The sequence below is a fragment of the Convolutriloba macropyga genome, chromosome 6, assembly GCF_964194025.1.
Source record: "Convolutriloba macropyga chromosome 6, txConMacr16.3, whole genome shotgun sequence".
NCBI lineage: Eukaryota > Metazoa > Xenacoelomorpha > Acoela > Convolutidae > Convolutriloba > Convolutriloba macropyga.
The window spans coordinates 65,786,856-65,808,641 of NC_134473.1; the positions used below are offsets into that span (position 1 = coordinate 65,786,856).

Sequence of the window (21,786 nt, forward strand, 5' to 3'; positions counted from 1 at the left end):
TATCTGTACTACTGTAGACCTCCTATTTCTAACTCAGAATTAAAATGTATTCAACTATTTCTGTTTTCAACAAGTAGGTACGCTTTAAATTGTTCTCTTGACCCTGAAACTGGTTTTCTACGTTTGTGACTAAGTTAGTTGATATTCTGCTGTTTATGGCTTGAATATTTGGCTGTTTCGTGAACAGCTCAAATTATTGTACAAGAAAAGCACGGATAGATAGCGAGGCCAATAGAGATTATCAATTTTTGTGTTCGTTATGAATTAAGAAAACAGTTTATAATTTTTCAAACCAGTTCAATTCAATTAATGTGAGTCAAATGTCAAATGTCCATAAGTAGTCAAGTTTGCGGAAAGCTTGTAATCAACTGAAGAGTTTCTGAAAATGCTAGAATTGGAAGTCAGTTGAAATTTCACATGCATTATTCTAAAAATAATTTTTCAGACTGAATGGAAGGCGGTGAAAACATAAGCATTCCTGGTATGTCCAATAATAGTTCTGTTTAGATCGCTTCTAACTGATGTAACCTAGTTTGTTTAGAAACTACTGTCTTTACATTACTGTTTTCAGTTTTCTATTAATTTTTAGAAAGCTTCAGAGGTGTTAACAATTCTATTTGTGGATAATACTCAATAGTCGCTGCATTAAATCAGCTGGCTATTATTGCAGTCCTATTTTCAATTTATTACCACTCGACGAGTTTTGGTGGTGGCGTCTTTTCTATGAATCGAAAAAAATGCTGCACGTGCGAAAATTTATATTCCTTAGACTACTGAACAAATTTGAAGAGGAGTCAAAGGTGGTTTCCTAGGGAGCAAGAAATTGGCGCAGAAAATTTTTCTCTAAGGAGCAAATTTTTTTTATACCTATGTGGCCTTTTCAATTTTTATAATTCTTTAAAAGTTTCAAAGTTTTTGATAAATTTTAACAAGTTTTAAGCTTTTTGGAAGATGTTTTTGTTGATATTCATGCCATTGTAGCAATTTTCACTCAGTTTCGTCTTATTGGATTTATTGGGAACTGAATAGATGCCTCGCCTAAGGGGCATTCTGGATTATTATTGGATAGCTGTTTTTCCGAGAAACATAACAAAAAATTGAGAAAAATGTAATGTTTCTGTTGATTTTTCAGCTTATCATCTGCATCAACCTTAGAGAAGTATCGGAACTTGTAAAGCTGCGCATTGTATTGCAATTTAAATTTCTCAATTGCACGAAAGAACGGGTAACTTTATTTTATGTGTCTGTTTTATCTGAAAAATTAATAGATTTTTTTCAATGTTTCAAATTTTTTTGTAATATTTTACCTCAGTGGGCTTTTTGTTTGCTCTTTTTTATGAATAATAAATGATAGTTATATCATGGGCTGCATGTTTGGTGCAGACGACTCTTCGAGTTGTTTCCGGTTGTTTTACTCAGACAAAAAAAAGTTTGTTTCACTTGTACCTATGTCTATTTTGACTGCTCTAGGTTAGGTGCTCCGCAAGGCAATTCAAAATGAACGGGGTCAATATTAAACGAGGAAACGAGAAAATCTAGTGTTAGGTGACTGCTACTTGAACTTATAATTAGTCTGTTACCATGTCTAATGCCTTGTTATTAATAAGAATTAATCTATCGCCTTTTGAGGAAGAACTGATACGCCTTATTATCAAATCCAGTCAAGGTAGATTTTATAGTTCGTTTTAAGGAAATGCGTGTTATTTCACTTGTTTCAGTTCCAAGTGAGATTATATGAATCAATCACGTCTATTTTCAAAGTTGCAAGAATTATCAGCCTATTTAATCCAAAAATTTTGGAGAAATTTCATCTTAATTGGTTAATAGCCGCACAGCGATAGCTGGGGCTATTATTGGCCTTCTCTTGGTTTTATACAATTCAAAGAATTTGAATTGTATTGGGGTGCTGTCTTTTTTAAAGATCTGTTGAAACATTTTCATGATTTTTGAAGTCAAATTGGAGTGGTGATTTTGGTCACGCCGAAACAGGAAATGGAGCGAAAAAGCGAGTGGTTTCGCGGCGTGAATTTTTTTCGCTCTAATTTTAAAGTAGAGTGAGAAAACGGTGTTTGAACAAAAATTCGGTTTCTCGGTAGTGGTTTTTTGTTCACATGCGTCAATTTCACTCTGATGTTTACTGTTTTTTCGATTTTTGGATCGGATTTTTTTTCTAAATAGTTTTCCCAATCCATTCACAGCTCATTCTGGACCTAGTTTTTGTTAGAATCAAAATAACATATCTCACTGGTGGTTTTTTATTCTCCCTAGCAGCATTTTGACATTGATTTTCTGTTTTTTTTTGTTTTTTTATCTGATTTTTTTAGAAATGGTTTTCCCAATTCACTCATTGTCCGTTCTAGGTCTAGTTGTTTGTTAAGTCAATGAAAATTCTTTGAATTGTACGTCAGGACTTGTCCTGCTATGTTTTTTTATTTCGTCGTCATGATTTTTGTTACGACCATATGACGTCACAGCCACTTTTTGTTCATTCGTTCATGCAGTTTCAACTGAATTGCATGTGTGACGTCATTTTTCGCTCTTAGTGGAGCGAGTTTTTTTGTTCGTTTGCGTGATTAAATTTTTGGTCACACTTGACTTACCTCATTCTCAAAAATGACTTCCTCACTTTGAAATTGACTTTTATTTACTTTAATTCAAAGAGTTAAGGTTTAAATGGGTGTGTGTCACTCTAATTGAAGGTTATTTGAGAGCAGCTAATAGAGGCAGCCAAAATTTATACTGATTTTCAATCAAAATGTAACAGATCAGCCTTCAATGAAAAGACGAATTTTTTTGGTCTGTCTTTTTTACTGTTTTTTAGACTGCCGGTCTACGAACCTATTGCGGCTAATTTCTGGCAATCTGCCAGCTATGTTTTTTGTTTTGTTTTCATCTGATTTTTTTAGAAATGGTTTTCCCAATTCACTCATTGTCCGTTCTAGGTCTAGTTGTTTGTTCAGTCAATGAAAATTCTTTTAATTGTACGTCAGGACTTGTCCTGCTATGTTTTTTTAAGATCTGTTCACACATCTTCATGATTTTTGAAGTCAAATTGGAGTGGTGATTTTGGTCACGCCGAAACAGGAAATGGAGCGAAAATGCGAATGGTTTTTTTGGCGTGAATTCTTTCGCTCTAATTTTAAAGTATAGTGAGAAAACGGTGTTTGAACAAAAATTCGGTTTCTCGGTAGTGGTTTTTTGTTTACATGCGGCAATTTCAATCTGTTTTTTACTGTTTTTCGATTTTTTGGATCGGATTTTTTTCTAAATAGCTTTCCCAATCCATTCACAGCTCATTCTGGACCTAGTTTTTTGTTAGAATCAAAATTACATATCTCACTAGTGGTTTTTTGTTCTCCCTAGCAGCATTTTGACATTGATTTTCTGTTTTTTTTTTGTTTTTTTTTCATCTGATTTTTTTTTAGAAATGGTTTTCCCAATTCACTCATTGTCCGTTCTAGGTCTAGTTGTTTGTTTAGTCAATGAAAATTCTTTGAATTGTACGTCAGGACTTGTCCTGCTATGTTTTTTTAAGATCTGTTCACACATTTTCATGATTTTTGAAGTCAAATTGGAGTGGTGATTTTGGTCACGCCGAAACAGGAAATGGAGCGAAAATGCGAGTGGTTTTGCGGCGTGAACTTTTTCGCTCTAATTTTAAAGTAGAGTGAGAAAACGGTGTTTGAACAAAAATTCGGTTTCTCGGTAGTGGTTTTTTGTTCACATGCGGCAATTTCAATCTAATTTTTACTGTTTTTTCGATTTTTTGGATAGAATTTTCTAAATAGCTTTCCCAATCCATTCACAGCTCATTCTGGACCTAGTTTTTTGTTAGAATCAAAATTACATATCTCACTAGTGGTTTTTTGTTCTCCCTAGCAGCATTTTGACATTGACTTTCTGTTTTTTTAATTTTTTCATCTGATTTTTTTAGGAATGGTTTTCCCAATTCACTCATTGTCAGTTCTTGGTCTAGTTTTTTGTTAAGTCAATGAAAATTCTTTGAATTGTACGTCAGGACTTGTTCTGCTATGTTTTTTTATTTCGTCGTGGCGATTTTTGTTACGACCATATGACGTCACAACCACTTCAAATCTGCTTCTTGTTCATTCGTTCATGCAATTTCAACTGAAGTGCGTGTGTGACGTCATTTTTCGCTCTCAATGGAGCTATCTTTTTTTGTTCATTCGCGTGATTAAATTTTCGGTCACACTTGACTTACCTCACTCTCAAAAATGACTACCTCACTTTGAGGTTGACTTTTATTTACTTCAATTCAAAGAGATATGGTCAAATGGGTGTGTGTCACTCTAAATGAAGGTTATTTGAGAGCAGCTAATAGAGACAGCAAAAACGTATGCAGATTTTTAATCAAAATAACATATCAGCCTTCAATGAAAAGACGAATTTTTTTGGTCTGTCGTTTTTACTATTTTTTTGAGACTGCAGATCTACGAAGCTATTGCGGCTATTTTCTGGCAATCTGCCAGCTATGTTTTTTCTTTTGTAATTGAGTCCTTGATTTTTCGTTTGACGGTTTTTTCTAAAAGCGGGCTCTGAGCTTAATTCCGAGCTTTCGCAATTTGGCTGGCTGCAGTTTAGAAAAATGAATTGAAATCGATCGGTCGCTTCATTTCTTCTGACTTTGGAAAAGTCAAAAATAAAGGGACTAAATAATTATCAATTTGAAATACTTTCGTGGCCTATTATAAATTGTGTCACATTGTGAAGTTTTTTTCTAGCCCTTTTGATACATTTTAGTCTCCCTTACCCGGTCAGATAAGTTGAACAACCTAAAGCCAATTGAGTTTTGTTTAACTGATGCTTGGCTGTGGTGATTTACCCTTTAAAAATTTCTTATAGATCTGCACGACCGATATGTTGATTTTTTTTTGTAACAGAGCTCCATAAGCGGTAGTTTTGTACTTTATTTATGAAATATTTTTTATTGGAGTTGAGTCCTTGATTTTCCGTTTGATGCCTTTTCTTCAAGCGGACTTTGAGTTTATTTCCATGCGCTTGCAAATTGACTGTAGTTACGAAAATTTGTTTGAAGTTTATCGGTCGCTTTATTTCTGACTTCGGAAAAGTCTAAAATAAAGGGGCTGATGAATTTTCAATTTGAATTTCTTACGTGGCCCACAATAAAAGTTTTTCTAGCCCTTTTGATACAATTTAGTCTTCCTTATCCAGCCGTTAAATAGAACAATCAAAATTCATTCAAATTTAAATCAATTAATGGTTGGCTGTGGTAATTTACACTAAAAAATTTTCTTTTAAATCTGCACTAGGGATCGCATGTTTTTCTTGTAAAAGAGCTCCAAAACTGGTAGATTTGTAAAGTTATTAATATTGGTGCCTTGATTGTTCATGCCAGCTGGAACTGAATTGAATTCTAGTCGTTTATTGATTTTTATATTGATTTTTTCAGAGCGTAGCGATATTTTGAGCTGGATTACATTGATTTATATTTTTTTTAAAGATTGCCAAATGAAGGATTAAAGTCGCTATTTTTCACGATTTTACTTTTGAAAGTCAACAAAAAGTCGCAAACAAAATGGAACCAACTAACTGCTTGTCAAATTGTAAGTTTTTGTAAGATTTTGTTAAGTCTCAGTTCTTTAACTAGAAAGATTAGAGTTAGAGTCCTAGTTTATGGAGTGTGTTTATTAATTATTTCTTTGTGAATTTTTTACAGTACTAATGAGGCTCTGATACGCCTAATTATCAAATTTGTCAAAAAGACAAGTAGTTTTGATAGACTGTTTTAAGGAAATGCGTATTATTTCAATTTTTTGTTGTTTTAATTCCAAGCGGGTTTATAAGAATCATTCGTGGCTATTCTCAGACTTGCAAGAATTATCAGCCTCATAAGAACAAAAATCTTGGAGATTTTTAATTGATGTTTTTTATTGTGGTTGAGTCCTTGTTTTTTTGTTTGACGGCTTTTTCTAACAGCGGACTTCGAGTTTAATTCCGAGCGTTTGCATTTCGCTTGCAGTTAAAGAAAATGAATTGAAGTTAATCGGTCGCTTTATTTCTGACTTCGGAATATTCTAAAATAAAGGGAATGATCAATTTTCAATTTCAATTGTTTTTGTGGCCCATTTTAATATAAGTCACATTGCTGTGAAGTTTTTTCTAGCATTTTTGATACAGTTTAGTGTTACTTACGCGGACCGTTATATAGAACAATCAAAAGCCATTTAAATTTAATTCAACTAATGTTTGGCTGTGGCATTTTACAATTAAAAAATTCCTTAAATCTGCACTACGGATCGGTTGTTTTTTTGTAAACAGCTCCAAAACTGGTAGATTTGTAAAGTTATCAATATTTGTGCCCTGATTGTTCATGCCAGCTAAAACTGAATTGACTTTTAGTCGTATATTGATTTTTATGATATTGTATAATAGCTTAGTGAGATACTGAGCTGGATTATATTCATTTAAACGTTTTTTAAGATCGCCAAACGAAGGTTTAAAGTCGCTAATTTTCACGATTTTACTTTTGAAAGTCAACAAAAAGTCCCATACAAAATGGAACCAACTAACCCTCCGATTGAACGCGTGCACGCCAATTGACAGACACACTCTTTGTGAATGGCGTACACTTCTTATGAGCCATTAGACCAATATAAGGCTTACAACTACACTGTTCATCAAATTGCAAGTTCTTGAAAGATTTTGTTAAGTCTCAGTTCATTAACTAGAAAGAGTAGATTTTGAATCCTAGGTGATGGAGTGTGTTTTTATTAATTATTTGTCTTTTTCGTGAATTTTTTGCAGTACTAATGAGACACTGATAGGCCTAATTATCAAATCCAGTCTTGATAGACTGTTTTAAGGAAATGCGTTTTATTTCAATTTTTTGTTTCAATTCCAAACGAGGTTATAAGAATCATTCGTGCCTATTCTCAAACTGGCAAGAATTCCAAAATTCTTGGAGAAATTTTATCTTAATTGATATTTTTTTATTGTAGTTGAGTCCTTGTTTTTTTGTTTGACTCTTTCTAACAGCGGACTTTGAGTTTAATTCCGAGCTTTTGCATTTTGCTTGCAGTCAAGAAAAATGAATTGAAGTTAATCGGTCGCTTGTTTTCTAGCTTCGGAAAAGTCCAAAATAAAGGGAATGATCAATTATCATTTTGAATTGTTTTTGTGGCCCATTTTAAATTGTCACATTGCTGTGAAATTTTTTCTTGCCTTTTTGATACAATTTAGTCTCCCTCACCCGGTCCGTTTAGTAGAACAATCCAAAGCCAATTGAGTTCGTTTTAACTGATGCCTGGCTGTGGTGATTTACCCTTTAAAAATTTCTTATAGATCTGCACGACCGATATGTTGATTTTTTTGTAACAGAGCTCCATAAGTGGTAGTTTTGTAATTTATAAAATATTTTTTATTGGAGTTGAGTCCTTAATTTTCCGTTTGATGCCTTTTCTTCAAGCGGACTTTGAGCTTATTTCCATGCGCTTGCAAATTGACTGTAGTTACGAAAATTTGTTTGAAGTTTATCGGTCGCTTTATTTCTGACTTCGGAAAAGTCTAAAATAAAGGGGCTGATGAGTTTTCAATTTGAATTTCTTACGTGGCCCATAAAAAAGTTTTTCTAGCCCTTTTGATACAATTTCGTCTTCCTTATCCGGTCCGTTAAATAGAATAATCAAAAGCCTATTAAATTTTATCCAACTGATGGTTGGATGTGGTAATTTACCCTGAAAACTATTCTTTTAAATCTGCAGGACGGATCTGTAGTTTTTTTTGTAAAAGAGCTCCAAAACTGGTAGATTTGTAAAGTTATAAATATTTGTGCCCTGATTGTTCATGCCAGCTAAAACTGAATTGACTTTTAGTCGTATATTGATTTCTATGATATTGTATAATAGCTTAGTGAGATACTGAGCTGGATTATATTGATTTAAACGTTTTTTAAGATCGCCAAACGAAGGTTTAAAGTAGCTAATTTTCACGATTTTACTTTTGAAAGTCAACAAAAAGTCCCATACAAAATGGAACCAACTAACCCTCCGATTTAACGCGTGCACGCCAATTAACAAACACACTCTTTGTGAATGACGTACACTTCTTATGTACCATTAGATCAATATAAGGCTGACAACTACACTGTTCATTAAATTGCAAGTTCTTGTAAGATTTTGTTAAGTCTCAGTTCATTAAATAGAAAGAGTAGAGTTTGAATCCTAGGTGTTGGAGTGTGTTTATTATTTTTTTGTCTTTTTTTGAATGAATTTCTTTCAACACTTATGAGGAACTGATACGCCTAATTATTTAATCCAGTCAAAAGGACAAGTAGTTTTGATAGTTTGTTCTAAGAAAGTGTTCTTTAATTTTTTTGTTTTAATTCCAAGCGGGGTTATAAGAATCATTCGTGGCTATTCTCAAACTTGCAAGAATTATCAGCCTCATAAGTACGAAAATCTTAGAGAAATTTTATCTTCATTGATATTTTTTATTGTAGTTGAGTCCTTGTTTTTTTTTTGTTTGACGGCTTTTTCTAACAGAGGACTTTGAGTTTAATTCCGAGCGTTTGCATTTTTGTTGCAGTTAAGAAAATTGAATTGAAGTTGATCGGTCGCTTTATTTCTGACTTTGGAAAAGTCAAAATCAAAGGGACTGATAAATTTTCACTTTGAATTACTTTCGTGGCCTATTATAAATTGTGTCACATTGTGAAGTTTTTTTCTAGCTTTTTTGATACATTTTAGTCTCCCTTACCCGGTCAGATAAGTTGAACAACCTAAAGCCAATTGAGTTTTGTTTAACTGATGCTTGGCTGTTGTGATTTACCCTAAAAAATTTTCTTTTAGATCTGCACGACCGATTTGTTGCTTTTTTCTTGTAAAAGAGCTCTAAACTGGTAGATTTGTAAAGTTATTAATATTGGTGCCCTCATTGTTTATACTAGCTGGAATGGAACTGAGTTTTAGTCGTTCTTTGAGTTTTAAAATTTTTGTATAATAGCGGTGTAAAACTTGTAAAGCTGGATTATATTGAGCTATATTTTTTTAAGATTGCCAAACGAAGGTTCAATATTGCTTATCTAATTTTCACAATTTTACTTTTTGAATGTCAACAAAAAAGTCCCCAGCAAAGTGGTCCCAACTAACCCTCCGATTAAAGGCATTCACGCCAATTAACAAACAGTCCTTGTGAATGGCGTACAATTATATGCGATTAATAGACTAATATGAGGCTGACAACTACACTTGTCGTCAAATTATGTATATCTCAGAATTCATTCTGTTTGACGAGGAACGTTCAAGATTAATGGGAAAATTTTATCGAAAGACAAATACCAAAATTTAAAATCTAACAAGAATACTTTTTGCAATGGATCTGAAATCTTAAAAAAATGTGCGTGCAGGTTTTACTCGATGCGATTATCATAGATCATTCTCGGCTGCTGTACCGGTTGTGAAAAATTGATTTTGAAGAAATCTGATTGAGATATCATCCTGATAATACATATATCAGAATAACGGGAATAAGCTGCTATTAATCATGCCTGATGGATTTCCGGAATCTCAGATTCTTAATGTGTGTATCATGATCTCTTCATAATAAAATCTGATTGGTTGAATTCGCCCAAAAGAAAACAGATGTTTATTTGGAATTGAATGTTGGAGCAGAAAAGGGATAGTTTTTTTATCGTACCCAAGGACCATGAATATATTTTGTCCAAAATAAACCCGATAACTCTAATGACCAAGTATTTTTAAAGATATACTAAAATTCGTAAGAATAGAAAAAAGTTGCATAATGAGCAAACTAAAGCTTTTGTACTTTGGATCAACCGCTTGAAAGGTTTTTGGGGCTGATGAGCATCGCCTACCTTAAGTGGGTGTAAGCGTATCAATTATTGATAGTAGGCATTTATTGTAAAAATCTTCTTAATGGTAATTATGTCAAGGTTCTCTGGAGTACCAGACGCAAATTCTGGAGCAGAGCTCAACAGGAGAGTCCGAAGAGATCTCAGATGAGAGGCTTCAGAGTGTGTTCAAACTTCTTAGTCAACTCATTCCACAAATGGGAGTTCACAAACAGCTGTTTCAGCTGATATACTCTGAGCTCTACAGTAAGTAGTGAACGCAGCAAAGTAAGCCGGAGTAGAAGTAAGCCGACATACAAACCAGCCGAATGATATGTAATACTTATCTTTCATAAGTAATACGTTAATCAGGACAGAGCATATTTGAATTTTTAAAATTTATTCAAGTGCGGCAATGGAACAAAATACATGTATTTTTAAGACATCTGGTGGTCGTGAACCCCAGCCGACCGCGTTCCATGGCCGTGCCTATCATCCGCTATGAGATGTAATCTGGAAACTCGGGATTGTTGTCGCGACTGAGCGCGCCCGGCTGCCCACGGTGACAATTTATAATAAAGCTAATAAATTTTTAGTTTTACCTAGCTGGCCTTTTTTAAAATTCGACTTCCTTACCTGTCGTCTTGTTTGACCGCCACCACAGTAAGCTCTTTTTCAGTTCTTTTGTATTTTATAAATAGGATTTCACATTTATTCAATATGATTTCCTTTGTGAACTTTGTTAACCAATTTTAGAGATTTCATCAGCGGAATAAATGAACATTTATGTTCTTATAAAAACGACAGGAGGGAATTTGTAATCATTTCCATTTTCAACTTTGACTGTGGCATCTCTTAAAATTTTGTAAACTTAATTTGAGAATTACATTTAGCCTATTTTCAGTTGAGAATGCATTGAAACAACAAAATAAAGGTAGATATCACCAATAAAGGTAGATTTTCATGGAAAAATTATTCATAATATTATCCAAAAAAAAACAGGATATTACTTTGTTTGATGAAATTTATCTCTCAATATGTAAAATTTTGTCAAATATGAAGTTTTTTGTTCAATTACAGTCGAGATGAAGCATGCGACTTGAAATGTCTACTTAGGAGACATGAAATGTTTTTGAGATTTTACTCACGAATGTTGAATAAATATGATTTTCATATGTATACAATATGTTTGTACTTTTCTTAACTTCGATTGAGTTTAACTTTTCTCTGTCCTGATAAATAAAGTTCTGAAAGAGGTTATCAAGTAATGGAAATCTCAATGGTTTACACAATTACTCATTTGAATCCCAGACTGCATTTTCTTTGGTTTTGTGGGTCACTGGATGGAGGTACACCTGGATTTTTTGAGGGGTTAACTAATCTTGATCGCCAAGTGCTACTGAAAAGTTTCTGGTCGAAAAACAGTGAATGAGTAATAATTGTCCGAAAATTTTTATTGACAATAGTAGTAATAGTTAAGCAGATCAGGGGGGGGGGGGGTAAAAGGAAGTACCTATGTATTAAGATTAGGTATAGCCCATTTTCGCTCAAATTCCAAAGATGTACCTCACAGCTTGATACCCACGCTGTTCACACGAGGGGGATTAGCAAGTTAATCCCTTAATATTAAATTAGTAAGGCTTACTCATTCCCATATTGCACTTTAATAATGTAAATTTCCAAAGACGTACCTCACAGCATGATACCCAAGCTGTTCTCTCAAAGGGGATTAGTTAGGTAATGTTTTAATATTAAATTAGATAGGGTGACTCATTTACACTTACGTACGGTTTAAGTGATTTTCAAAAGTGTACCTCACAGCATGATACCCAAGCTGTTCACACGAAGGGGATTAGCAAGACAGTGCCTTAACAACAAATTAGTAAGGACATTGACCCCTACCATATTACAAATTACTAATGTCAATTTCTAAAGATGCACCTCACAGCATGATACCCAAGCTGTTCACACGAAGGGGGATTAGCTAGGTAATGTTTTAATATTAAATTAGATAAGATGACTCATTTACACTATGTACAGCTTACGTGATTTTCAAAAATGTACCTCACAGCATGATACCCAAGCTGTTCACACGAAAGGGATTAGCAAGATAATCCTTTAATAATAAATTAGGATGACTCATTTACAGTTACGTACGACTTTTCAAAAATGCACCTCACAGCATGACACCAAGCTGTTCACACAAAGGGGGATTAGCTAGGTAATGTTTTAATATTAAAATAGATAGGATGACTCATATACACTTATGTACAGCTTACGTGATTTTCAAAAATGTACCTCACAGTATGATACCCAAGCTATTCACACTAAAGGGATTAGCAAGATAGTGTCTTAACAACAAACTAATAAGGTCATTTACCCACCCATTCCCATATTAACAAAAAAGTACAATTTTTTATTTTTGATTTTTACAGATTTTTTTACAATTTTTTAAATCAATTTTTTGTTTAAAGTAGTGTTTCACTGTATCGTTTCAAACTGAAGTTCCAATTTTCCGATTTCAGAAAAAGTTGTATTATTGTTTTGAAAATGTCTATTTCTTATTTTTTTGTAGCCAATCACATAATCTGTCAGATCTGATTTTGGAATGTTGATGCTGAAAAACATTTACGATTCATTTTGTCTTTTTTCTTGGTTGAACATAAGTAGCCTAAAAAATGCAAAATACTCCAATTCTTCCTTTACTTCCTTCAACATCTTTTCTTTCTACTTTTCATTCAGATTTAGATTACGCTCCTATCACGGAAGCATCAATATTTAAAACGGTAGTAACCGATAACAATTTGGAATTATCTTTTGAGGTGGATTGCACTAGAGTAACAATTAAAACTCAGACAACTAGCTTGACACTTCCGAAGGATTTGTGGAGAACTTTAGAGGCAGCTAGACATCATAACCTCCACCTAGCCGAAGAAAAAGTCAACAATTCACTGCTTTATCTCCAAACTTATTTTCAAACCATTGAAAGAATTCGAAAAGAACAAGGGTTTCACCCGTTGAAAGACAGCAAAGGAATTATGTTCCCGTACTCTCGTGACATAAATCACTACGGTGTTTGGTGGGTAGAAGACATGTTCTCCAAGCATGCGGACTCATTTTCTAAAAAACCAGAAGCCTTCAATCTGCCTGATTTCAAAGACCTTATTCTTCCTCCGATCCAGGAAACTGACAATGAAGAGACTCAATCATCTCATCAAAATATTCCTTTCTCGAACTATAGGTGTTCTCCAATAGAATAGTGAGATAACTCGCTTTTGTTCGATGCTAAATTAACCCTCACGTGACTAAATATAGAAAACTCATCTTTGGCATCACGTGATGTTACTAAAAATAGAAGTGACATAACTATTACGTCATGACGCACGCTCTATTTTCATTGGTTACGAATTATTTTATAACATCTCATTGGATACGAAGTTTATTTTTCGCTACTGTTCTCGTTCTTACTTAAATTTCATTGGTTCAAGATATCAAGCCCTTTCTTGAAGACAATTCATTCATTTGTTTCTTTCCACTCCAATTTTCAGTTACCCTTGTATACTCAACTTTTCTACTTTAAAAACTCATTTTTACTTTCTGATGGATCAAAGCTCTGTCTCTCCTAACTCCAAAAAACCATTCTACTTTCCCATCCGCAAACGAGATTACAGTTGTTCCCTCTCCACAGTTTGATTACCACAATGAGAGCATGTTTTCTCTATTTAAAGACATGAACGATAAAAAAGACAACACCGACTCAAAACCAAATGAGGAGCACCAAATGGAAGAAACAACTGTTGGTCCTTTCAAGAATACGGTAACCGGAAGTTTCAAATCAGCATCCCAGAGGAAACAATCAACACAAACTCTAACTGGACTCACTTGAAAGTATTTCGCGAAAATGTGGAAAGTGAATATGTTTGCATCAATTTCTGATGCTATCGGCCAGAGAATTGAAGCTTGTTATTGAAAAGATACCTGAGATGATAAAAGAAGCACTACTGTTCGAACCTACTGTAGGTACTGCGAAGCTGGTGATTGACGAAACTGTGTTCCAACCAACTGATGTTGAGGAAAAAGCAAAATTTGATGTGTTCTGGGAGGTGAGTGAGACTGCTCGACGGAAGGTGTGTGTGACTAGAATATTTTTCCAAGATGATCCGAATCGATGTTATTACACAATCAAGCTGTTCACACGAGGGACTGAAAAGGACAGTTTTAGAAGGAAATGCTTTCTTTCGGTCAGAGTTGGCGAGATGGAGAAACTACACAGAATGAGCGATGAAATTATTTCAGTGCTGAACAAAGTCAAAAACCAAAAAAGAGCGCAAAGTGCATAAAAGTTATTGAAAATTTTTATATTGTATGTTGTGATGTTTGTCTTTAATCACTTTTTAAAATTTAATGTTCCAGTACAGTTGATTGATATGAACATTGAGGAAATTGTAGCGTTGGAGAAAGAAATCAGTAAACTTTGTTGGAAATACAAAACGCAAAAATTATTTTTTGGCTGTCTGTCGAAGCTTGAACAAAAATGTAGATCTGGATAAAATCAACAGAGAAGCTCCGTTTGGGGGACTAATAGGAGTTGTTGACTCAAAGTTAGAAAAACTTCTCAATTGGTCAAAAATTTTTCGATTACATGCTACATTTCATGATGCCGCAGGATACCTGAAAACAAATCTAAATATCGGCCCTGGATATTGTTACATGGTTCCATTTTTTAATTCTATATAGAATTTTTGTTTCTTGGGACATATAACAGGTCTTGCATATTGTTGTTTTTTGAAGATGTCACCACGATTCCAATTTATCAAAGTGTGAATCATTATTTCCTAAAGACGAACAAAAATCAGTTGCTCTCTAATGACAGATCATCTCAATCACGCATCTGACTTTATTTTTGATAATAACAATCAAGAAAGACCTCCTTAGAAAATCTGTGGTCGCACTTGCTCTCGAACAGCTTTTTTGTCAATATTTCAGTGCTTAGTTGTATTAGTACTGCTTCTGTTTTCAATTATTAATCTTATTTTTGCTAGAACTTGTGACGAACGAACAGTTTGGATTGCTATTCTTTCAAGTGCCGTTGGTTATATACTTCCTAATCCCAGAAAATAAAATGAACAAAATCATTTCAACAAACGAACGAATTTTGATGTATCTTGTTGGTCCTTCCGGATCTGGAAAAACTGTTTTTATCAATGATATGCTACGAATGAAAACTTTTCAACCATCATTTGATCGAATTTTATACTTTTATAAGCACTTTCAGTCAATTTACGAGACAATGATGCAATCAATTGCAGACATAGAATTCATTCAGGGAGTTGACTTTGATTTAATCGATAACTTACCCGCTGACGGCACTAAATATTTACTTATATTCGATGATTCATTGGACATTCTTTCCAAGTCGGAAAAATTCAACGGAATTGCGACAGCCGGTAGACATCGAAACCTAAATTGTGTATATATCACGCATAATCTCTTCCACAAAAATAAAACTGGACGTGATGCCGAGCTGCAGACTACTCACATTGTTTTGTTCAAATCACCGAGAGATGTGCAGCAGATTGATATCTTGGGGAGACAGCTAGGACTCGGAAGACAACTAAAACAGTGGTATGATGATGCAACAGAAGAGCCATATGGTCATCTTATGATTGATTTGAGACCATCTACACCTGATTTGTTGAGATACTGTTCAAATGTAACATCATTTCCCTCAGAATTCTTTGTACCGAACAGTCGTGCTCGTATTACTGATATTAATGATAAACGCACAGAACTTTTATACTCTGCAGCTCTTTCGCAATCTCAGCAAGAAATTTCAACCAGCTTTCCTTCTAAATTGTCCTAAAGAGTTCATCAGATTTCTCTGTGAGTGTATTGTAAACTTGATTGAAGGAAACCTCACAGGAGTAAGAAAAAATCAGTTTGTTCGCTTCCAAAAACAACTTAGGAAGCTCACCTCAAAATCAACAACCCTCAATTCCAGAAGACTTATATTGGACTCGAAAGCTGGAATAACAATATTAAATTACATATATCAACCTTGTATGAACAAATTTTCAAATTTCTTCAATGAGTGAGGTCAAAAAGTTTGTTCTTGTTCCAAAAGAACTGTGGGAGACCAGAAAAAGGAAATTACCGGAACCCTACAGCGAGATCTATAAAAAAGAAGAAATAGTTTTCCCAGTTATCAAAAAAGCGAAAGAAGAAGTTGATTCCGAAAAAACCGAGCGTCCACCTAAAGAACTTAAGACAGACCTGGAATTTCACTATAAGAACTATCCTGAGACATTGAAAACTTTGAAAGAGATTTACGAAAACAAACGGTTAAAAATTTCACTTTCCAATACAATTATTGTTGACAACGTTGACACAGGAGTTGATATAAAAACATTCCTTCATTCAATTAAATTGAAGAACGCTCCAGTTGATCCAAACTATTTCCTTATTCTTAAAGTTCTAAATCTGAGACCACATCTGGTTAAAAACATCATTTTGAGGACACAGTATGGCTCAGACTGGTTCAATTACAGTTTCAGATAGAATCAAATTGCAGAAGTTGTATAAAGGGAAGGGACCAACAGCTTTCGGTTCTATCAATAACCTAACAAAATCAAGTGGAATCAGTCGCGAGAGAGTTACCGAATTTTTACAGTCAAAAGACTCTTATACAAAGTACAAAGGAATCAGACGAAAATTTCCCCGGCTAAATGCGCATGCTCGCTATATTGATGAGATTTGGTGCTTGGATCTTGCACAAATGGATAGACTATCACAATGGAACCGAGGTATCAACTTTTTACTCGTTACTGTCGATGTTTTTTCTCGATTCTTGCGAGTAGAAGCATTACGAAGCAAAGGAGCAGAGGGTGTGAAAGCAGCTTTTATCAAAATGTGTTCGAAAAAGAACGAACTCAATTTCCCAAAAAAGTTATGGCTAGATCAAGGAAAAGAGTTTTTTGGAGATATGGCCAATTTCTGCGAGGATGTGGGAGTCAAATATTATCACACTTATAGTGAAACAAAAGTAGCTTTTGGCGAGAGAGCTATACGAACCCTGAAAAACTTAATTTACCGCTACCTGGAGGAAAAGGACACATTATCTTACATCAAAGACCTGCAAATGTTTGTTGACATCATCAACTCTAGAATAAATCGAAGTATTGGTTTGGCACCCAAAAATGTAGTCAATGCTGACTTTTTGACTGTCATGTACAAGCGGATGAAACTACGAAAAAACAAGAAGCCTAATTTTAAAGTAGGTGATAAAGTTCGGTTGGTATTAGTAGGGCACAATTTTCAAAAAGGATATAAGCCTCACTATACACATGAAATTTTCCTAATTCGAAAAATAATTACTTTGGCTCCTTTCCCGACTTACTTTGTTGTTGATCAGAAAGGAGAAAACATTGATGGAATCTTTTACGAGCAAGAATTGTCAAAAGTTAAGTAATCATTTTTCAATTAGTCGCGCTAGAAAATGGACGGTTACAATCTGCCTTATTTTAAAGGAGTTCCTCGTCAGAGAGGGCGTGGCTTTGGAGCCTTGGCTAGAACAGTCGCTAGAACAACTCTCCCAATTCTCAAGAAATACGTTTTACCTGCAGCAAAAAAAAATTGGACGAGATGTAATCGAGTCAGCTATTCCCGAAATTGGAGGTGTTTTATCAGGACAGACTTCAATTAAAAAAGCAGTAAAGAAGACTGCGAAATCAACAATACGAAAACAAGTTGGTGGTGGTATGAAAAAGAGGAAAAACACGAGACAAAGTATCGTTCGGCAAAAAATTCGGAAAGACTTTCTGAAGAACCTTGACTAATCATTTTCCCAAACAAACGTCACAGAGTACAGTCAAACATCATGAATTCGTTTTATCTTGAATTAGTATCCAACGCTTCCTCTCAAGTTTATCCTCAAAATACAATGGCTTCATTCACTAATTTTCTTCCCGACAAAATTGAACTGGATGGATCTTGGGAAGTAGCTTTAGTCGAAGTATCATATCCCGGTATATGTTATAACGTTGAAGGAGGATTGATGACCGTTCACTATGATGAGAAATTTAAGCATGTCTTTGCCATTCCACCAGCAGTTTTTAACTCTATGGATGAATTTGTAAAGAGTCTTACAGATATTCCCAAAAAAGCACGACATCCCAAAAACTTAGATCCTCAATTTTCCATCAACATCGACAAAAAAAGTCGAAGACTAACTTTTTGCAATAGAGAATCTCAAAATGTATCATTCAGCAAAAGTTTGGCTGCTAACTTGGGCGTTGAAGCTGACAAACCTGTTATGCCTTATTCGAAAAGATCATACAACACCAAGTCCTGGGCAACGGCAGATCTCCCTTTTGATATTACTGGAACACATACAGTTTTACTCTACTTGGATATAGTTGAACCCAATTCAGTTGGTGATGTGAAATGTCCTCTTCTACGCTCCTTTCCATTCAAACACCGAGAGTTCCATAATGATGAGATTTTTAAGAGATCGCAGGTTCTGAGTTATCACAGTTTCGAACACTTGAGATTCCATAAAGTAATCAAATTGAACTTCCACAGTATCCATGTAGAATTAAGAAACGCTGCTGGACAGCTTGTTCCCTTCTTCCCTATTGGTCAAGTTCAACTTTATTATTCCAGAAAGAAACTTGATCATATCCTCAATTATCATTATAAAAAACGGTCGGCTAAAATGAATTCCTTGTCTCACTCTATGCTCGACTTTTTTGGGAAAGTTCCAATTTTAGACCCAATTCTTTGGTCCAATGAACAACAAATATTTCCAGCAAATTCCTTAAACGAATCAACAATCGAATTTCAATTGGAAACTGATCGTAATATTTTCACTGACTTGCGATCTACTCGATTATTCATCAGAGGAAGGGTTATTAAAGGCGATCGAACACGTTTGGATAATGCCGAAGAAACATTATTGGTAAACAATGCTCTTCATTCACTTTTCTCTAATTGCGAAGTCTATCTAAACAATGAACAAGTTCACAGTGCCAATTCTCTTTATGCTCACCAAGCTTTTGTCTCTGCTGAATTTTCAGGAACAAAAGGAACCAAGGAGAGCTTATCCCAATGCCAAGGATATCGATACGAGATTGAGCCGAACGATTTTACAAAAAGAGCATTTACAGATACTGTTTTTCAAAAAGATAAAGATGAATTTACTTTTTACGGTCCGTTGGCAATAGGACTATTTGCTTGTGAAACTTTACTTCTCCCAAATGTCAACCTCAGACTGAAATTGATCCGATCGTCTCCAGCGTTCTATATGATCGATACTGGTGGGCTGAACTCTGAGGCTATAATTTTGGAAGCTTGCCTTTTTACTAGACAGGTAGCGATCTCAGATAACTGGATGAGAAGTTTCAAAAGCAGACTGCTTCGAGAACCTGCCATATTTTACTATAATGAAGAACTTCCAAAGACGTTTATTATTCCCGCTGGACAGAACCAGTTTATACAAGAAAATATATTTTCAAACAAACCAATTCGAATGATTGATATTGCTATGAATCTGAATAATGAGTTCAGTGGAACATACAACACGAATCCGTTCCATTTTCGTAAATTTGGTCTTCGACAAGTTAAAATTGTGCGTGGGAATCAAACTATTGTAAACTTGAAAACAGAAAATCACGTGAGAGCTTATGCTGAAACAATGAAAGCACTCAAATTTGATGATGACGGTCCTAACATTCAATACAAGGATTTTGAAAATCATTTTCATTTATTTTTCGATCTCACTTCAACACAGGAGGCCAATGTCGAAATGCATTTTCCTGATGTAGTTGGAGCAGGAATTCGTTTGGAGCTCTACTTTGCTAACAATTTGACCAATACTGTAGAATTATTTGTTAGTGGTGAACGCATAAGTTCAATTGCAATTGATAAGGAGGGATCAGTCACCAAAAATGGATAATCAACAACTCTTACATGTTGTCAACAGGTTCCCACACCTAAAGTTCAAATACCTCGGTTCCTTCCCTGCAGACCTTCGACCGAAAAATTTACCTACAAACACGTTTTGTATAATCAACATAGATCCATCTACTCAACCGGGCTCCCACTGGATTTTGCTTGCAAATAAAAATGGAAAGTTGTTCTACGGTGATTCGATGGGAGAAGTTTTGGAAAAATATGGCATCAGGACAAGAGCAAACTTTGGTTCACTAGTACAGGAGAAACTCCAAGATTCAGAATTGTGTGGTTTATATGTTATTTATTTTGCACATGTGTTATTTTCCAAAGTCTCATCTAAATATTTAAATGATTTTCATATATTGAAGTTCTTTGCTGATGTTTTGTAAGTTTTGAAAACCAAAATCTTGAAATTTTTAAACAGTAATCCGTAAAATGTTGCAAATGGTTTTCAAAACTTTCTATTGAGGTTTTGTGATTTTGTATTTAATTATTTGTATGTGTATTTGTATCTAATTCAGTTATTTCAAAAAAAGGTCTTTTGTTGAAAAGAGATTTTGGTAGGAAAACTGTGAATTAAAAACATAAGTAAAGAGGCGATTTAAATATAAGATTAATGAAAACGAGTTATATATCTAAAGGAGTAGTGTGAATACCATCTTCACAGACTTTACGCTTGGGATAAAAATATGAAAGTCCCACTTTCTTTAGTTCATAGGTACAAACTTTCTTGTTGTCAACAACTCTGAAGCCACGATTTGTTGAATAAACTCGCTCCTCATTGAACAGAACTTTTCTATATTTGTTTAGTGGCTCCTCAATGTTGCTCTTGTTGAGTCCTTTACTTGATAGTTTAACTGTGTCTGTTTCCTCATCGTAACAGCAATACGTCTTTGAACAAAGAGCAATCATTTCAGAGCATCTAAATTCTTCCTTAAAAAGTCCAGGAGTTCTCTTGTCAAAGGCAGCATGTTTTCTGCAACATTCTCGTGGGAAGAAATTGCTGCTAGAGTTTGCTGGAAAGTTATCATTGCAGTCGCTCTGTCTCATCCAGTACCACACTGATCGCATTTCTGGTCGAATGATGTCGTCAATTTTTTCTTCACTAAGGGCCATGTAGAGACTGTCAGTATCCATTTCAATGAGTTCGTACTTGTTCTTATCACAGAAAGGGGTGAAGAAGTTGTATTTAAGTTGTAACATGGTGAGTTTGGCGTACTGGAGGATGAAGAAGCCTACAATTATTGGTTCTTTATGATCGATACGCGACTTGCTCATTTCTACCTCAAATATCTGCTCTGGTAGCTCATTCATAGTCTTGAAAAATCTATTGTTAATAAATTTGTCCACCTGTGAGCCTTTCACGTACTTGGTGTTCGTATGTCGACTACGGTCCATGATCTGATATCCATACGAACTGTTTCCAATCAGCTTCATTGTCTCCGCAACGACTGTTGACTCCTTATTCTGGTCTCCTTCGCGGCGGGCATCGACAACATTCTGAACAAATGTCTCAAAGCAGCGCCGGGGAGTGTATTGGAGAAACCAAAAGACGTCTTTTAGGATCACACCTTTTTCTATATAAAATAACAAATGTGGTGTAATAACTGGTCCTCGTTCAAGCTTGAAACTGGAAATGAGCATTTTTCTGGGTCTGGATAGTAATTTGTTGCGTATTGCAAACTCTTTCATATGGTCCCCAATATCATCTCGTCCAACTTCACAATTCTTGAAAATTGGAGGAAAGTCTTCAAAGTAAGGATACATTTCCTCTGGAACTTGAAGACTACAATCGACGACACCAAACAGTTCTCCACGTTTAATTTTCTCAATGAGCGAGTTTTTGTTCATCGATGGTTGGAAGGGATAATTTGACTTGAGAAAGTCTTTAACCCCATTTGTGTTTTCGCTCCTCCACTTCTTCCATTGACACTCCCAGATCTCTTCAACATTCAACCCCAATCCCTTCAGGTACTCTCTTCTATCATTGTCACGTTCTCTCCGCT

General features: G+C 34.8%; 1 protein-coding gene across 1 annotated transcript in view; it reads left to right on the forward strand.

The window, feature by feature from the left end:
• The first annotated feature begins 430 nt into the window (after window positions 1–430).
• Window positions 431–21,786, forward strand: part of LOC142340526 (uncharacterized) — a 118,819-nt gene continuing 97,463 nt past the window's right edge. Inside the window, exons 1-2 of the mRNA XM_075391086.1 lie at window positions 431–481; window positions 9,932–10,096. Coding sequence (XP_075247201.1) covers window positions 451–481; window positions 9,932–10,096 — 196 coding nt within the window. The 5' untranslated portion in view covers window positions 431–450. The remainder of the gene's footprint in view (window positions 482–9,931; window positions 10,097–21,786) is intronic.